The 17,734-nt window shown below is 41.8% G+C and overlaps 2 protein-coding genes across 6 annotated transcripts in view; one reads left to right on the top strand and one right to left on the bottom strand.

The window, feature by feature from the left end:
- The first annotated feature begins 1,317 nt into the window (after positions 1-1,317).
- Positions 1,318-12,419, top strand: ABRA (actin binding Rho activating protein). Its single transcript, XM_033155742.1, has 2 exons — positions 1,318-2,118; positions 10,488-12,419. The coding sequence occupies exons 1-2, from the start codon at positions 1,382-1,384 to the stop codon at positions 10,948-10,950; spliced, it is 1,200 nt and encodes a 399-aa protein (XP_033011633.1). The 5' UTR covers positions 1,318-1,381; the 3' UTR covers positions 10,951-12,419.
- Positions 12,420-14,304: 1,885 nt separating this feature from the next.
- The window catches only part of OXR1 (oxidation resistance 1), a 230,994-nt gene continuing 227,564 nt past the window's right edge, over positions 14,305-17,734 (bottom strand). For all 5 annotated transcript variants that reach the window (XM_033155737.1, XM_033155736.1, XM_033155741.1 and 2 more), the window contains 2 exons: positions 17,566-17,639; positions 14,305-16,069 (listed from right to left, as the gene is read on the bottom strand). In XM_033155737.1, coding sequence (XP_033011628.1) covers positions 15,934-16,069; positions 17,566-17,639 — 210 coding nt within the window. In that variant the 3' untranslated portion in view covers positions 14,305-15,933. The remainder of the gene's footprint in view (positions 16,070-17,565; positions 17,640-17,734) is intronic.

The following is a 17,734-nucleotide window of genomic DNA, read 5'->3' as shown; positions in this document are numbered from 1 at the left end:
TGGGGGAGGGGGACCTGGACTCCTTCAGTTCTGTCTGTTCTTGGGCAGCGCACAGAGTGTAAATTTAGCTCTGATGTGACTACAATGAAGTTAGTATGCAACCAATGATTCATTTGCCCCATTTGAGCTTTCAGTTGATGTCATTTGGGAATGGCTGGCTGACCTGCTGAAATGCCTCAGGCACATAGCATGGAAAAAAACAAGGGAATCTTCTCTCGTTACACGAGAAACATTATATGCTTTTGCAAGCAGCTATTTTGCGAATGACCGCCATGAAATAATAAATCACTTCCTCAAAGTAAACTAAGAAAACCAATTGAAACCAGCTATTGCTGTTCAGTAAATCACGCTATGCATCTCATTAGTCTAAAGAATGCCCGGGACTTAAATGATTCTGCACAGGTAAGGCTTTAGTCATCCAAAAGATGTCATGATGGCCACCAGCTTGGATAGGATTCAGACAAATTCATTGAGGATAAGGCTTTTGATGGCCACTAGCCACAATGGGTATATTATACTCCCAGTATTGGAGGCAGTACACTTTTGAATACCAGTTTCGGGGAATCATAAGTTGGGTGAATGCTGTTGCACTCAGGTTCTGCTTACAGGCATCTGGTTGGCCACAGTGAAAACAGCATCCTAGATTAGATGAGCCGTTGGCCTGATCCCTCAGCGCTCTTATGTTTAACCATGCTTCCCTTCCCATTCATAGGTTGGGAATTGTAGTAAACAAAGAGTGAACTGAAGGAAAGGAAGCCTACAACACACTTGGGATGGAGACAAGCTATTTTTGAATGCACAGAATCATGGTCCAAGCCAAATCCCGTGGTCACTGCAAACCTGTAGTATTTAGTTCAGCTGTGCAAGCAAAAACCTTTATTAGTGTGCTGTCCTCTATTGATGAATAAGAGTGATTGACTTTTTAACTGATTGACAGCCAGGATATTTCTGGCATTGCCCAATTCCAAGTGTTTTCATTGACTGATTTGCCTTCTTCTAAGAGTGCGAAGAGCAAAAACCATCCCATTAAGCAAATTCCACTACAGTACGTAAAAACGTGTTTTACTGTAAAACTGAATGCATGATTAAGGTACCTTAAGAAAGGGCACATACAGGTGCTGTTAATTTCCATCACGGCTGTGGCCGTCCTGCGTCACCCATGTTTACCATATCCAGTGTCCCATCTGCTGCAGTGAAATGCAAGCCTGGGCTTTTTAAAAAAAGAACACAGTCAGAGTACGGATCCTCTTTCCATGTGAGAAATGCTCCCCATACTTTCCAGCATCATAAATCCCCACCACCATCTATTTAAATCCCTACCATTCCCTTCTGCCAGTTACTTGCCACAGGGCAGTCTTAACTAAGTGGTGTTAACGCAGAGATGGGTGAGGAAGCCACAGGCAACACAATGTCTTCAGAAGAACAGCTGAAGAAGAACACCCCTGCCCAGAGGGCCATCAGGAAGATCCGGACGGCTAGCCTTGTCATCAGCTTGGCACGGGGATGGCAACAGTGGGCATCTGACCACCATACGAAGCAAGTCCAGGAGCCCAGTGGGTGGGTGCCTTCTGAGGAAAATCCCCCAAGGGAGAGGGTATTTCCCAAACCACCAACTGATTTCAAGAAAGACCAATCGAGAGATGGAGTGTCCTTTCCATCAGTACATCAGGAGCCAAAAGAAAATGGAGAGCAGGCCCCAAGTGAATCGAACGAAGCCGTCCAGAAACTTAACATCAGAAGCAAAGAGGTGACAAAGACCATTGTAAGTAAAGCCTACGAAAGAGGCAGTGGCGTGAGTCTCCTCAGTGACAAGTATGAAAAAGACAATGGGTGTACGTTGACAGACAAGAGTGCCGAAGACATTGATAAGCTTCTTAGTGGCAAAATGTCCCCTACGAGGAGGAGGAAGTGTTCTAACCTAGTGTCGGAGCTGACTAAGGGGTGGAAACAGATGGAACAGGAAGATAAGGCCGATGAACCAGAACTACAGAATTATCGTAGCGACAGCTTAGATACCGAGGACAGCGGTTATGGAGGCGACGCAGAGGACAAACTGGATGCTGACAACAGTTGTCAAGAAATACGGACCGTGAGAATAAAACGACCTTCATCATCACTGTGAGTAATTGTTGAGTTTTCCAAGTGTAGGTCTGGGTGGGCTTCAAAAGGGCTGCTTCACCCAATGAGCCTGCCAGGTGGAGACCCCCCCCCCAAAAAAAACCTGCTTCCATCTGATGGATGCTTTATTTATTAAAGGCATTTATTACCATTTAAGGCATGTATATACCACCTAATCATTTGCATCTCTATGAAGTGGGCTCATGTTCAGCTGTCACTGCGATGTCTCTCCCATGATGCTACATCAACAACATTTTGGCAGCAGGTGGAGAATAAGTCATTGGGTGCATGATGAACTGGTCAGCACAATGGCCCATGTAAGGACCCATAAGGAGTCCTCACACAGAAGCAGTTTCCAGAGACCTTTGGGTATAGCAGATGCTAACATGTGCAGTTAAAAAAAATTTTTTTTAAGGAAACATAAGAAAAGGCATATTTTTGTGCAGTTGTTGTTAGCTGGAGGTTTAGCAACTGTCTTTGAAATAACCCTAACAATGGAAATACTAGGCTATGGTTGGTGGGTTCTAATGTAGTCTCATGACGGCTCCAGACTGCCAGTGTTTTGCAGGAGAGTTTCAGTTGCATACAGCAAATGTTAGTTTGCACAATTAAAGTGGATTAAAACACTCTGCTGCAACAAGTCCACTGAATACCAGTAAATAGGTTATCTGGAAGACCCCTGGACCTACATTACTTGGGGTCAGCCAGCTTGGGTAACTCTAGCACTGGTGTTATAGTTTTCAGATGTTTCCATCTGTTAACTAGGTGCCTCCATGACGTACCAGCAAAAAACACAGATGCAACAGCCCCCTGCCCTCTTTGTTTTCAACATCTGATATTCATGCCTCTGGAAATGAATGTTCTGTTTAGCTTTATCACACCTAAGGGCTGTTGCTAGATCTATCACCCATTAATTTGTATAATCCTTTTTCTTTAGCCAATGAGTTTAGTGGCCACCAACATGTCACATGGCTAAACATACTATTTTGTCATCTACTGCATGTATAGAGAGATTACAGGGGGCTCAAACTTTGATCATTGGTGATGAAAGATAGCTATTACTAATACTCTACAATTAATTACCCATCAGTCACCTCTAAAAACAAAATAAAACAACTGTTAGAATAGCTACTTCTAGTATCCTAGTGGACGAAAGTTTGTACTAGCCACTTGGAGAGACAGAAGGAGATGCTTATTAGCTTACTCTGTAGGAGAGAGTTGCACACAGCTGGATTTTGCCCTGCCCCTCCCTTGCAACTGGCCTTTATGAAATGCCAATTATCCATACAATGCAAATCTGGAAAGAGGGACAATTTCCGATCAGTTGTTTGCAGGAAGAAAAACTACTGCAAAGTACCTATAGCTGTGTGCAGCCACTTCACCTGCCCTGCCCTGCGTAGAAGAATAATGACTGCAGCATTTTCTTTGCTTAAAAAAGAAAGAAAGAAAAGCATTTGGCAGAACCACATGAGCTGCCACCAGACGTGTCATGTAGCAATTGAACACACCGAAGGAATAATGACAAGAAAGCGATTTATAGGATAGGTTCACGACACCTGCAGTTCTGTACTTTCCCCACATTTACTTTTCAGTTTCATTTAAGTGCCCTTCAACTTAAGCCACCATTCTCACACAGCTACATAGATGAAAGGGTGGTGGTTTTGAAAAACCTTTCAGTTTTTGCAGTGCTGATAATTTCCATACATAGGAACATTAAAAGCTGGATTAAACTGAGTCAGACCATTGGCTATCTAGCTCAGTATTGTCCACACTGATTGGCAGCAGTTCTCCAGGGTTTAAGACAGGATTCGCTCTCAGCACCCGGAGATGCTAGGTTTCAAACCTGGCACCTTCTGCATGTAAAGCAGATAGATGCTCTGCCACTGAGCTATGGTCCTTTACCAGCTGGAGGGGATGCGGGTGGGGCTGTGGTCTAAACCACTGAGCCTCTTGGGCTTGCCGATCAGAAGGTTGGCGGTTTGAATCCCTGTGACAGGGTGAGCTCCCATTGCTCTGTCCCAGCTCTTGCCAACCTAGCATTTCGAAAGCATGCCAGTGCAAGTAGATAAATATGTACCACTGCAGCAGGAAGGTAAACGGCATTTCCACGCGCTCTGGCACTTGTCACAGTCCTCCGTTGCGCCAGAAGCGGTTTAGTCATGCTGGCCACATGACCCAGAAAGCTGTCTGTGGACTAATGCCGGCTCCCTCAGCCTGAAAGTGAGATGAGTGCCACAACCCCTTAGTCGCCTTTGACTAGACTTAACCATCCAGGGGTCCTTACTTTACCTTTACCTTTCACCAGCTGGACCTTGAATTCCTGAACCGAGTCCCAGTCTTAGGAGTTCTCAAAGTCCCAAGGCATTCCTGTACTTTTCCTTTTTTAAATGAAATATTAAATTATTATAAATATACCCAGAGATATACCTTATATATTGTTTGTTTGTTTACAGACACGCACACACCACTTGATTGTAAAAAACAAAAACAAAAAAACCTCAAAGCACTTAACAAAAAGAATAAAACAAGAAGCTCAGGGTTCATCCCTCCAGGACCCAAATATTAGCCTCACAACGACCCTTGTGAGATTGGCTGGCTATATCCCCACTGAAAGTTTATGAAATACTAGTCTGATATTGACAATACTCACCAAATTTTGGACATTCACTGTAACTTAAATAATTGACATAAAATAGCAACATACCTTGTCCTGCAGTGGAGGCAGGGAGAGAACAATCAAGTGATAATTATCTATTTGGAATGTTCCTAATCTAGTCTGTTTTACTGCCAGAGCAACCTGGACTCCCCCCCCCCCATCCTATTACCAAGCTGGCTTCTCCAGTAATTTCTGTATCCCTGCATAGTCAGTCATTCACACCTGTTTAAACAGGGTGTAAAACTATCACCATGCTTCAGTTAACTTTCACATATGTTGAGTGATCATCCCTGATGAAAATGGATGGAAAGCATAAAGAGAGAAACCGTTCTCAGAGGAATCTGTCTGGAGGATATAGTTCTGTAGTATTCATCTTGACCAATGGCCCAACATTTCTATTCTGTATTCCCAGTAATGTTGGATGGCTTCGTTGCTAATTCAGAACTATTCCTGAAAAGAAGAGGGTCAAATTTGCCACGCATATACAATTTCCACTAAACAGCCCATTCAGTTCATCCTGGAGCCAGCCCAGATTAACACGAACTACTCACTAAAAATAAAATGCAGCCATAGTGATGATGTAAGTAACCTTTAGCCAGAGTCACATGAACTTCTCAAATATTTTCTGAAGAGCTTCGCCTTAACACGGCTGTTCAGAAGCGGTAAAGATTTATTTTATTTTATTTTTTGCTGGCTCCCAGCATAGGATTTTCTCTGGTGCTGTTTTTATTATATCTGCCAATTCTTTTGTTTTTAACATCCCTGCATAAAGGTGCCTTGCAAGGATCTGGCACTAAAACGTGTGCTAGAAATATATTAATAAAGATTAGTATGTACCTTAAAATCTAAAGAGCAGCTGAACGAAGAGACTTGGGCCAATCCAAAGTCATGGTTAGGATGGTAGACTAGGATCTCAGAAATCAAGGTTCAAATCTTCAGTCAGCCATGAAGCATGCTGGTCACCTTAGGTAAGCCAGTCATTCCACCCCCCCCCCTTTTTAGCATAGCCTACCTCACTGAGGAGTTGTAAGGATAACATGAGGAAGGAGAGAACCATATATACTACCTTGACCTCCTTGGAGGTCAAAAGAAAATGCAATGATAAATATTCTATCTCACTGCCTCAGGCAAACAAGCCCATAGAATTAGTTTTTGCAGGCCCACGCACCTCTTTGCATTGGTGGGCCTGCATATGTATATGTTCAGGACCCACCTGGTTTTTTGTGATTTTGATTTAAATTGCTTTTAATATTGTGTTATAATGTTGTAACCCACCATGGAGCCTGAGGTTGAAGGTGCCCACCTTAAATCACCATCTTCCTCATCAATGCATTAGCATTGATTTGAACATGCTCCAGTGGTATTAATTTTACCTCATGATTTTTTCTCTCGTTATGAGTCAGATTGGCGAATCACTAAAGATGGGGGAAGTTGGACTGCCATGTGAGGGGAAATTTCCCTTCAATTCAGTGTCAGCCTATGAAGGAAAAAAATTTGACTGTGAGAAATTAAATGTAGCCCTTGGGCTGCAATGCATCCCTTGCCAGCTGAGTGTCCGCTTGAAAAACACAATATTCTCCCCAACAACTTTCGTTACTCCACATGTAGAAAAACACAGGTTGATGTATAGCTCATTGGATGGCAGACTTGGCTGGAAAGGAAGGGTTTCAATTTCTCCTCCCTTTCCTCACAAGCTCCTGCTCCATACACATCCATTAGCATCTGCTTTACCTAAACACTGAACCCCTGTTACTTGTAATTTGGTTCTCACTCAAGCGATAAACCGCTGTCTGGATTTTACCGCCAGATTGCCAATGGAGAGGCCCACATAATTCAGTCCTCTTTCATAAACAACCATTTCCTGCACATAGAGAGCTGGCCGGTAAGGAACATGGCTACTCTAAAACCTACCCTAACATCTAGCTTTCTATGTGTAGGGACTATTTTTTGTATGGAGGGCCATTAAATCACACAAGGTCGCACCTGCAGAGCCACCTCATGTGAACTTTTTTTGGGGGGGGGGCATGATAAAGATGCTTTAAATAAAGAGAAATACTGTAAATATAACTTGGTCTCTGTAGCAGTAACTATCTGGCACTACCTCAGTGTGGACAAAACACAAACCACCCACACTTTGGGCTGTGTTAATAGGACACCAAGTGTTTTCCTCCCTACTTAAAAAACAATGCCTTGGAGGAAACTAACAGGCAAGTGGCACTGAAGAAATCCCGGTGTGTTTATACAGAACTACAAAGTTTTGAATTCCATGAAGTTGCAAGGTCGTTTTGAAAGAACTTTGCATTTCCTCAGTATGCCTAGCTTGGCTTGCATCCAGATGGTTGGTTCTCACATGGCTGGCCTAGCACTGAAGTGGCAGGGAGGAGAGGGGGAGGGAGAGAGAGAGAGAGAGATGGTACAATAGTTCCTCTTTCAGATTGTGTTTGCTGTTCTGATCACAGGCAGACTTTTGGTTCTCAAATTTCAGCAGCGCCATGTGCAATGCTAAAATTCAGCACCCCCTCCCTCGCACTCTGTTCTACAACATTGTTTGGGCGCTCCCTGAAGTGTGGCACCCAGTGTGACCAAACCAATCATACCACCCTGTTCTGATCCTTCTGGTGGTTAACAGGTCTGGAAGAACTCTCAGAAATTCAACAATAACAAGCACATTTCTAACCTTCCTTTCCTCAATGGAACCAAGTCATGTACAAGACTTCCTTCCTTCCTTCCTTCCTTCCTTCCTTCCTTCCTTCCTTCCTTCCTTCCTTCCTTCCTTCCTTCCTTCCTTCCCTCCCTCCCTCCCTCAACAGTACTAGGGAACAGGGTTCTCAATTGCAAGAGGAACCTTCACACACATGCACACCCACACACCAGGCTCCTCACTTAAGACTCCCCCCACCCTGCTAAAATCAAAAATCACGGAGGCAGCAAGCGCATAATGGTGGAAACAAGTCCAGCAGACATACCTTTACTCTTCCTCCAACGTGACTGTAATTGTGTGAAGGGGAGAGCACTAAAAAGGGCTTCTGGGATGGTGCCCAGGCTAGCTGAAGGGCACGCAGTGAGCTTTATGGATGACTGGGGTTTAATCTCAGGTCTGCCTGTTCTTATTTTGACATACACCACAATGGCTCTGGACAAGATCACTGCTATATACTGTAGTAATGGGTAAACCCTATTGGCTTCACTGCAGGCAGTTTGGGTGGAGAAGAGAACGTTTGCATCCAGTTCCACCAGAACTCAGTTCAATCCACTCCTGACATGTACCACAAGGTCTATAACAGCCTAGTGTCCTTCTCAATGGTACAGGGCTGTGAATCACAAAGATCCTTCCCTGACCCTCAGCAGTTCATGGCCAAGTTAGGGATGTGCTAGAGGACCACATGTTCCTGCCTCTTTCTCAGACCATGGCGTGCCTGTGGCCATAGAGAGGGTGATTCTCTGTGGGTCCCAGTTTTGTTTCTGATAATACTTCTGACCCCATCAATTGATGTTTCCCAGCATTAGGCTGCTAATAGTACAGAGGGCTCAGCTGGCCCTTTCTAATAAAAAAAATAAAAATAAAAAATAAAACATGAAAGGGAAACAGAGGCAGGCAGTGTCACAGCAGAAGATTCCTATGGGAAAGGAAGAGAGAGTTGGCATTAGATTATGTTTGGGTGTCAAAGCAGCAAACCAAAAGCAAAGCAAGTGGTGCTAATCTAGCCCACTAAGGAGAAGATTAAAATGGGAAGGTGATAATAGTATTTAGTTTGAAAGGAGGATTAAAAGAACTAAGTGGGAAGAAAGTATGGGGGGGGGGGGGAGAGAGAAAATGTCAGAGGCACAAAGCAATCAGAAGTTTTAAAATAGAATCCGGAACTTAAGGTATCTTTGCAGCTGCTTTCCTTTCCCTCACTGCTTCCAAGCCTTTGTAACTTTGCAGGAACCAGACGAGGAGGAGGGAAGGCACGCAAGGCCTAAGAGGTCATAGACCGGGAGAGGACAGCTGCTGTATGCGCATCCGCCCTCTGCGTGACTGAGCAGATAGCAAAGATATCAGAAAGGAGGTTCAGAATATAGGTGCTTTGGTGAGCTATAATGGGGTTTTTTTTCCCCCTCCCTGAAGCTTAGGAGTAGCATTTCACTCAACGTATTTCACATACGTTATCATTGGACTTGTAACAACGGAGGGACATTCAGCAGATGCAATGCTGTTGGGAGTGACCTTTCCAAGTATTCAGAGCTAGAGCTGAATGGCAGCATGCAAGGTTGTCCAGGAATTTGGAAAGCAGAGCAGCGGTTTCAGAAGGGAGGTAGCTGTAAATAGGAGCTGGGGGGGGGGGAGGGATGGACAAAGCTAGGAGCGAGGGGCCCCTTTTGCTGTCAAGGGCTGCATTCCCCTAGGGCAGGTTTGCTCAAATGGTGGGGCAGGGCCACCAGTGAGCCTCATTCCACTTTCAGGTGGGCTCCAGTGCCACAGCCAGCCCACTGCCTCCTCATTCAGCAGCCCTAACCCCATGCCACATTGAAGCCTTTGGCTTGGAATTATGCCACCCCCGCAACTCCCCATAGGCTGGGTAAAGGTGATCGGGAGAAAGAAGTCTCGATGGGAGGTGTATCATGATATCTTAGCCCTTAATGTACCAAATTTTAAGATTCCGTGGGCACAGAGATGTTTTGGATTCCTGTGCCATAACAGTGAAATTTGTTTCCTTGGGATCTTCCAGTGGAACTGCGAAGAATTTTCAATTTGGACAGGCTGACACAGGAAATGTGTGATTTTATGTATGTTTTATTACACTACAGCACTGTGTGGTATAGTGGTTAGTGTTATGATGTCCGCCCAGGAACTCAGAATCATAGAATCATAGGACTGTAGAGCTGGAAGGTACCCAAGGGTCATCTAGTCCAACCCCTTGCAATGCAGGAATCTCAACTAAAGCATCCCTGACAGGTGGCAATTCAACTTCTACTTAAAAAAATAATAATTCAATGATGGAGAGTCCACCCTCCAATGGAGTCCGTTCCACTGTTGAACAGCTTTTACTGTCAGAGAGTTCTTCCTAACGTCTAGTTGGAATCTCCTTTCTTGTAACTTGAAGCCATTGGTTCAGGTCCTACCTTTCAGAGCAGGGGAAAAAAACAAGCTTGCTCCATGAAGCTCACTGGGTGACATTGGGACCATCATTCACTTTCAGCCAAACTACTTCAGAGGTGTTGAGAGGATCAGGTAAGTTTCCCTCCACCTGAACTCATGGGACAAAGGACCATGCAGATGCAGCGAATAAGCAGCTAAATAAAGGGTTATTATTCTTGACAGGAAAATAGTAATAATGCAATCCTGAACAAAATCGGGCGTTCTAAAAGAGATGGCAAGAAGACAGTTGTAAGCATGCTCAGATGAAGCTATTATAAAGATGTGACTTTTAGAATTGGTGATAAGATGCCACCTAGTGGCCTGCCCTTTAAAGATGAAACAAAATAAAAATTTCTTTCCAGTAGCACCTTAGAGACCAACTAAGTTTGTTCTTGGTATGAGCTTTCGAAAGCTCATACCAAGAACAAACTTAGTTGGTCTCTAAGGTGCTACTGGAAAGAAATTTTTATTTTGTTTTGACTATGGCAGACCAACACGGCTACCCACCTGTAACTTTAAAGATGAGCAACACTAAAAGGCATTCTGTTGCCATTTAATGCAGTTCAAAAACCATCTATTTCTTGGTTCTTTCAGTGCAAACAGAAATGTCAAGGCCTCCAAGAAATACAGCCCCATCCACAATCTGAGAGGGAGATGGGAAGACTGGGCAGATGAGCACATGATCACACAAAAACTCAATCCCTTCAGTGAGGAGTTTGATTACGACCTGGCCATGTCCACCCGCCTGCGCAAAGGAGATGAAGGCTATGGCCGTCCTAAAGAAGGTACAAAAACGGCAGAAAGGGCCAAGAGAGCGGAGGACCATATCCACCGAGAGATGAAAGACATGTGCTTCATCATCAGAACGATGGCTCGGCACCGCCGCGACAGCAAGATCCAAGTCACTTTTGGTGACCTGTTTGAAAGATACGTCCGTATTTCGGATAAGGTCGTTGGAATACTCATGAGGGCCAGGAAGCATGGGATGCTGGACTTTGAAGGAGAAATGTTGTGGCAAGGCCGGGATGACCACGTGATAATAACCTTGCTAGAATAATGCTATTCTTCATGGGATAATCCAAAGCGTATTGATTCCTGGTAACTCTGCTCAATTATATGTTGACTACTCCAGCTGACACATCCAAAGTTCTCCTTGGAGTAGCCAGTGTTTTGGACGATTCCCATCAGTCAGCACACCCATTGGTCAGATGATGGGAACTGTAGTCCATAAGAGCTAGAGGACATCATGTTGAATGCCTGTCATAGAAATAGTCAAATCTCCTCCCGTTAAGTAATGTCTACATGTTACTAGCAAGTTCATGCTTCTTCAGCCAGTTTTATAAGGCTGAATTGCTCAGAGTAGACTAGCATGTAAGGGAATGAAGTTCACATTATTCTATCAGAATGCAAGTAGCTTTGCATCTGTTCAATATATACTGTATGCTTGTTAGGGTTTAGTTAGGGTTTAAGATGGGTAACAGCAGAAAATCTATTAAGATTTGGAAGTAATGTTCAAGTACTGTACCACGACACCTCAGTTTTAATACTAAATCAGTGGAAACTGGGGCCTGAACTCTTAAGTTTATGGCATTCTTTCTACATGACACTTCAGGTGACTGGAAATAAATCCTAGACTAAGTATAATAAACTATACTGTAGCATTAGTTATATAAACTGTGCAATATACACATTTATATTTACTAAGTCACTATAAACTTCAGGACGGCATCAATTTTATACACTACAAGTCAACCTGTAGCTGCTTCAAAATGTATAGCTGGACTATTTTGCTGTGTTTAATTATTTATTTTTTATAACTATATATTTATGACGCTGATTGAAAAATGCTTGGAAAATGTATGGGATAGCCTCCGGATAAACAGTATTATACTTTTTACTGTTGAATGTTAAAATGTACCAAAACAAAACCACCCCATGTTCTCTTTCAAACTGAAAGATCACACATCTTCTTACAGAAGAAAAAAAAAGATGTATGACTATTTTCAGTCATAAAGCTAATATAGTCAGAAATGTTTTTTTCAGGCATTACAGATAGGTTGGTGAAAATGTTTTGACTCACAATACAAACTTATTTATTTGCAATAAATTCCTTATTTTGCTAAGGAATAAATTTCCTACATATATAGGCATGGAATTAAACTTTAGAGATTTGCATACTAACATTGTTTGCAAAACAATGTGCTTTGAAATACGTGGTGAAAAAAGGCAATACTCTCCTTGAACAAAAAAATTGATTACTTTGAGACTGCAAGATTGAGTTCTAATGTACTACTTCAGCTCTCTCTAGATGCAATTTCATCTTTGAAGATTGTTTGCCCTTTATAATGCCACTATTTGCTTAGGTTCTATACAGAGGTGTGTGCACTTTAGAGCTGCTTTGAGTACCAGTAGTTCTCTAGAATGGGGTCACAAGTGTCCCCATTCTACAGATCGCAAGGGTAAGTTGTCAAAAATTAATGTGTTGGGTACTATTTCTGCCAAATACAAAAACCATCAATCATCAAATTCTTCTTATTCTTTTACATTAGCAAGAAAGCATTATACACACTCCCTCTGGTTGAATCCAACGCTAGTCCAACTCAAAATTGACCCATTATAATCATAACCTAATTAGTCATGTCCTAATTTCAATGGATCTACTCTGAGTAGGACTAGCACTGGATAAAACTTTAGGTGAGCGTGCATGGTGGGTTCCATTGCATTATTCTGATTGGGAGCTATTCATTAAGGTGTTGCTTATTGATTACTATACTATATTGTGACATGCAGAAAGCAGAGCAACTGTTGCCTATTTCTCCCGAGTCACTGGAGAGGGTCTACTACAGAAATTTCTCACCATAAAAATCTGAGGGGGTTAATCCTAGATTAAAATGTAAGAGCCTTGCTGAATCATACCAAGGTCCATCTCAGTCACCATCCTTTCTAGCAATGGCCAGCAAAATGCCCACCAAGAACTTATAAGCATCACAGAAGGGAACAGCCCTACCCGTGACCAGTACCCAGCTGTATCACCTCTGAACATGGACATTCCATGCAAGTTTCATAGCTGTTAGCCATCTCAGTTCCTTTGATTCGAGTTACCGCAAATCTAGCAACCCCGAGATGAGGTTGCTTGTAAAGATTTGCAGATGCAACTGCAGTCAAAATCATCAATAAGTATTGATCAACATGAACTCTGCATACAGCTAAAATGAAAAATATTTTTGTTCGGTTAAAGGAAGATTCTAACTAGGTAAAAATTTCAAAGGGCCTTTATAAACCTGTAAGATACTATTGACCCCTAATACTGTCTACAATGATACTAGGGAAAGTAATTTGTCTATTATGAAAAGACAAAATATTGGATTTTTCACTCTCTATGCTTCAACTTCAGAACAAATAGGTTCTCCGCCAAGCATTGGTAGGCAAGAAAAACCAATAAATTCAAATAGCATTTTGTAGCGGCACCAATTTCTAGAACCTTATCACATGGGGTGGCATTCAATTAAGTTTCACTGAGAGTAGCCCTACTGGGTTTAATGGATCCTAGTCATGGTCATTAGTTTCAATGGGTCTACTCTGAGTAAAACTTAATTGAATACCACACACAGTTTCTCAGTTCTCAGATCTTCCAATATGAATGCAATTGTCCCCAAATACTGGTAGAATAAACACATGGGTGCCGGGGAGAGCAGCTGAAACACAATGCAATTCAAATCTAATGACGACAAAAATTTCGACCATGTGTCCTGCCCCTGCCTTCAATTTGATACATTTGATTCCAACCATTGACAAGAGGTTAAGAATTTTAAGCATGGAACTACTGGTAAATAAAATACAAGAGGGGCCTGGAACAAAATATTGCAATGTGGAATATTCCTAGACAATGTCCCCAAATAGCCATTCCAACCTGTTTTCACTTCATCGTCCATGAATGTGACCACTGAACATTCTCAGTCCTCACTGGGTGGCTTGGGGTTTTTGGGGAGGAGAGGGTTTAAATTTTTATTTCTGCAAAGCTTGGGATCCTCCCAAGTCTCCTGAAACCTACATCTTGGTGCTGATTTTTGCTACTGAGCTCTGGCATTCACACTCTGACAATTGGAAATAAGAGGTAGAATCATATGAATTGTAGGGTTGGAAGGGATCCTGAGGGTCATCTAGTCCAGCCCCCTGCAAATTGCAGGAATCCCAACATCTGGTCCCCCATTCAAATTGAAACCATACTGGTAACAAGTCCTAATTTGTGTGTCTAAATAAAGTCCCGACTCAAGTTTCATGTTACATGTACTTAGATTTATTTGCTCTATATCAGTATGACCTTATAGTACTTAAAATAAATCCATTACAGGATTGTTTATAGTTAGTCTTAAACCCACAAAGACAATAATACTGCTGTGGAAGACCAAAGGGGAGAAAAAGCCATTTAATTTATTTACAGTTTCATTTGTAAACATTTAATCTACATATATTGTACTATGTTCTAACAGGAGTAAAGAGCTATACATTGAGACAGAAAACGACGCCCTGTATGTTTAGTTGTATTAAGCATGAGCATATTGTAGAGATAGAACGCCCCCTTTCCCTTTACCACAGCAGTAAACATCCTTCCGATAAGTGTTTGAACTTCTGAAAGAACTTTATATTAGCGACATACAATACAACTACAGCTAATGATTTAAGCCAAACCCTTTGGCTTCTTATTCCATTTCTAGAATAATTTAAAGTGCTAGAAGCAACCCGTCAATCAACACTTTCTCTCTCTCTAAAATAACAAAAACTACTTTTAAACATTAATTTACAAAGTAATATATACAATGTTCATCTGGAACAGCTGAGATTTCAGCACAAATTCATTCACTGTCACACTTAACAGCTTTTTTTTTCAATTTTTGCTTTTGCATAAACATAGAATATAAGCTTTGAAACAAACTGCTGTTGAGCGATTATTGCCACAATGGCTTTTCAGTTCTCCTACAAAAGTGAACGAGAGCTACTGATTAACTGTATTTTAGCCTGTCTTGTTTTTCGTTTTGAGGTCACGGAACAGTAAAGTTTGCATATTACAAGTCTACTGGGTTACAATGTCTACCTAGAGTACATTACCTCATTGAATCAGAGCTGGTGCTAACTGCAGTTTACAACATAGATCCACTCAAAAGAAAAAAGAGAGAACACCACACCTATATTTTTTTCTCTTTTTTTGGACAGGAGCAATTCTTGGAGACGATGTGCTACAAAGCTACAACAGAAAAACTATAAAACAGAATATATATCTATATCTGACACTTTATGCTGTTTGGGGAAAAAATGCATCTGTTTCATAGTCTTAGAACATATAATGCCCCTGCTATAGCTATGACTTCTCCACTGCATTACGCTCACTTTGTCCAACTGAGCATTGGTATTTTGTTTCTCTTGACCATGTAGCTCAATCGTTACCCAACATTTGTCCCAATCCTGCAGATCATGAACAGCTTGTGCAAAATACTTCAATACAATCAATGAGGGCAGCTACATTTTTACTGTAAAATACAACAGACATAAATTCTCTACGCATGAAAGGAAATGACACCGTTGAATGTGGATGACTACTTTGTCTAGTAAGTGGCACCATCTGAATGGTTAAAAAAAAATGGCCCAGACTGATCACTGTCAAAAATTTCAGACTCTCCATTTCTCTCTTATTTAGGCCAATAGGGACATGTTTCACTACAGTTTGTGTAAATAAATGTTTTCTCAATGAAACAGCCCAAAAGAGTATAAGAAAGCTTTGGAGTAGTGGGGATGGGGGAAAAAACCCCAGGGATGACAAGCCACATGACAACAGAGACCTACCTTCCCCTATAAAGTAAAAACTCTAATTATGACTTATGAGAGCTACATCCTTCAACCTAAATAATGTTTTATGTAAAGGTATTTAGATGGCCATGCAGAGAATTTTGAAAGGCATTGCTGCATTATATTGCTTCAAGGGCTTTTTGAGCTGCACTGATCCATTTCAGGTTTGGGACAACCTTTTGTAGTAGCAGTTTATATTTTATTCAAAGCCCCAAATTTCAATGTCTTGAATAATGAAATCTTCTTTCTTAGAAAGAATGCGATTCCCAAATGTTTTGCAAGAATGACTTCTTCCATGGTAGAGATCGCCATCGAGCCAAAGTGCAAATTCACCCCTGGAATATGGAAAAAGAATTATTTCTCCTTAGTAGAAAGCCACCCTCTTTACATGAATTAACACATACATGATTAGAACTCAAGAAGAACAGGCATGTTCCATTTCCTTTCCATCCCTGAACACAACTGCAACTGCATTTGAAACCAATATATTTTGTTAGGAATTATTTCTTTGCATCCCTTTTAACTGAAGGGTGAACAGAGACTAACCAGGTAGCATTAAGATTTTGACTGTTCATTTTTTTTTACTGTTCAGTTACACCTGTTCAGTTACACACACTACTGAAGTTTGGCACCTGCAGACAGAGCACAGAACAGAAATGCAACCTGGTCCCTCACTAAGTAGTTTTTGATCTAATAAAACATGAATCCAGTCTTCCTTGTATTCATCCAGCACTGAAACACCTGAGGGAAAGGTTCAGAGAATTTGGCTGAAGATGAGAGGTCCTGGGCAGAAAAAAGCAAACTTGGGAGCTTGCAAAAAGATGGACCAGCACATCACTATTAATATGCAAACACCACATAGAATTTATATGTGTTTAATGTGCTTCACACACAATCTTCTGGCAATTGTTAGAACAATCTGTAAGACAGGTCAGTATTCTTCTCTCCTGTGTTGCACAGGGAATGAAGATGAAGTTGAAGAAATAGTGGCTCACCTTAGGCTACATAGCAAGTTCCAAGTGTTTGAAATGCACAGTTCCGAATTCACAGCTCAGTTTGCTAACTGTTATGCTATATCTGCACTAAATCTAACATCTGGAGGACACCAGATTGCAGAAGGCAGTAGGATGGAGAACTGGTGGTCCTCCAAATGTGTTTTTTGGGGGGGCGGGAAGGGATTTCAACTCCCATCAGCTGCAAAGACCATGGCCAAAGGTCAGGGATGATGGGAACTGTACTCCCACAGCATCAGATTCCTGCCTTAGAGCTATTCTCTCTACATTGCTCCACCTCCCACTCTTCTCTCCTTATCTCGCTGTCCTTGGACATTCTGTTCATATGGAGGGAATATTCAATTTCAACTGAAACTGAATGAAGGTTATATGGGAGAGAGAAGGAAATACTATAGGGAATGATAGCTCGGAAACAATATTTAATGTAAAAGACATCAACATGGCCATGAACAAAGGGGATTAATTCTTGGGTGTGACCCAAAAAATTATATTTGCAAATGCTGGTAAGTGTATAGGTTTATCAAGAAGCCAAAGCATTAAGATGTCTAGAAGCAGATAGAAGAGGAAAAACGGCACAGTGTCTTAAGAAGACCACTTCAAAGTGAGTTTATATATGAAAATAGGCTGTAAGAGTTGTATTTATAATCAGGACTGCATAATTCCTTCAACGTAATGTATTATTATTCAAGTATCATAGCTACAAGGTTCAATATAGTTAACAGCACACCACTTCTGTATCTGAGGGCTTTATCTGGTGGTGGGGGAACCCACCATAAAAACCAATCCTTAGTGAGAAAAGAAATAAATTCATCACTCACCCTCCGCCACCAAAAGCTAGGGCATCCATGTCGCCTTTAAGAAAGAACATATTGTCCCCAGTCCACGTGAATGTCTAATGTTAAAAGAATGAAAAAACAACAGCCAGACACAGTGATTATGTGAAATTACTACCCCAGGGAAAAAATGGCCGGGGGTGGGGTCGGGAGT

This window comes from Lacerta agilis, chromosome 7 (assembly GCF_009819535.1).
Source record: "Lacerta agilis isolate rLacAgi1 chromosome 7, rLacAgi1.pri, whole genome shotgun sequence".
NCBI lineage: Eukaryota > Metazoa > Chordata > Lepidosauria > Squamata > Lacertidae > Lacerta > Lacerta agilis.
The sequence above is the reverse complement of the archived record's forward strand: the minus strand, read 5'-3'. Positions and strand labels throughout refer to the sequence as shown.

Coding starts and splice junctions, on each gene's coding strand:
- ABRA (XM_033155742.1), top strand. CDS start 1,382: ATGGGTGAGGAAGCCACAGGCAACACAATGTCTTCAGAAGAACAGCTG. Junction 2,119..10,487: donor AAACGACCTTCATCATCACT/GTGAGTAATTGT, acceptor TGGTTCTTTCAG/TGCAAACAGAAATGTCAAGG.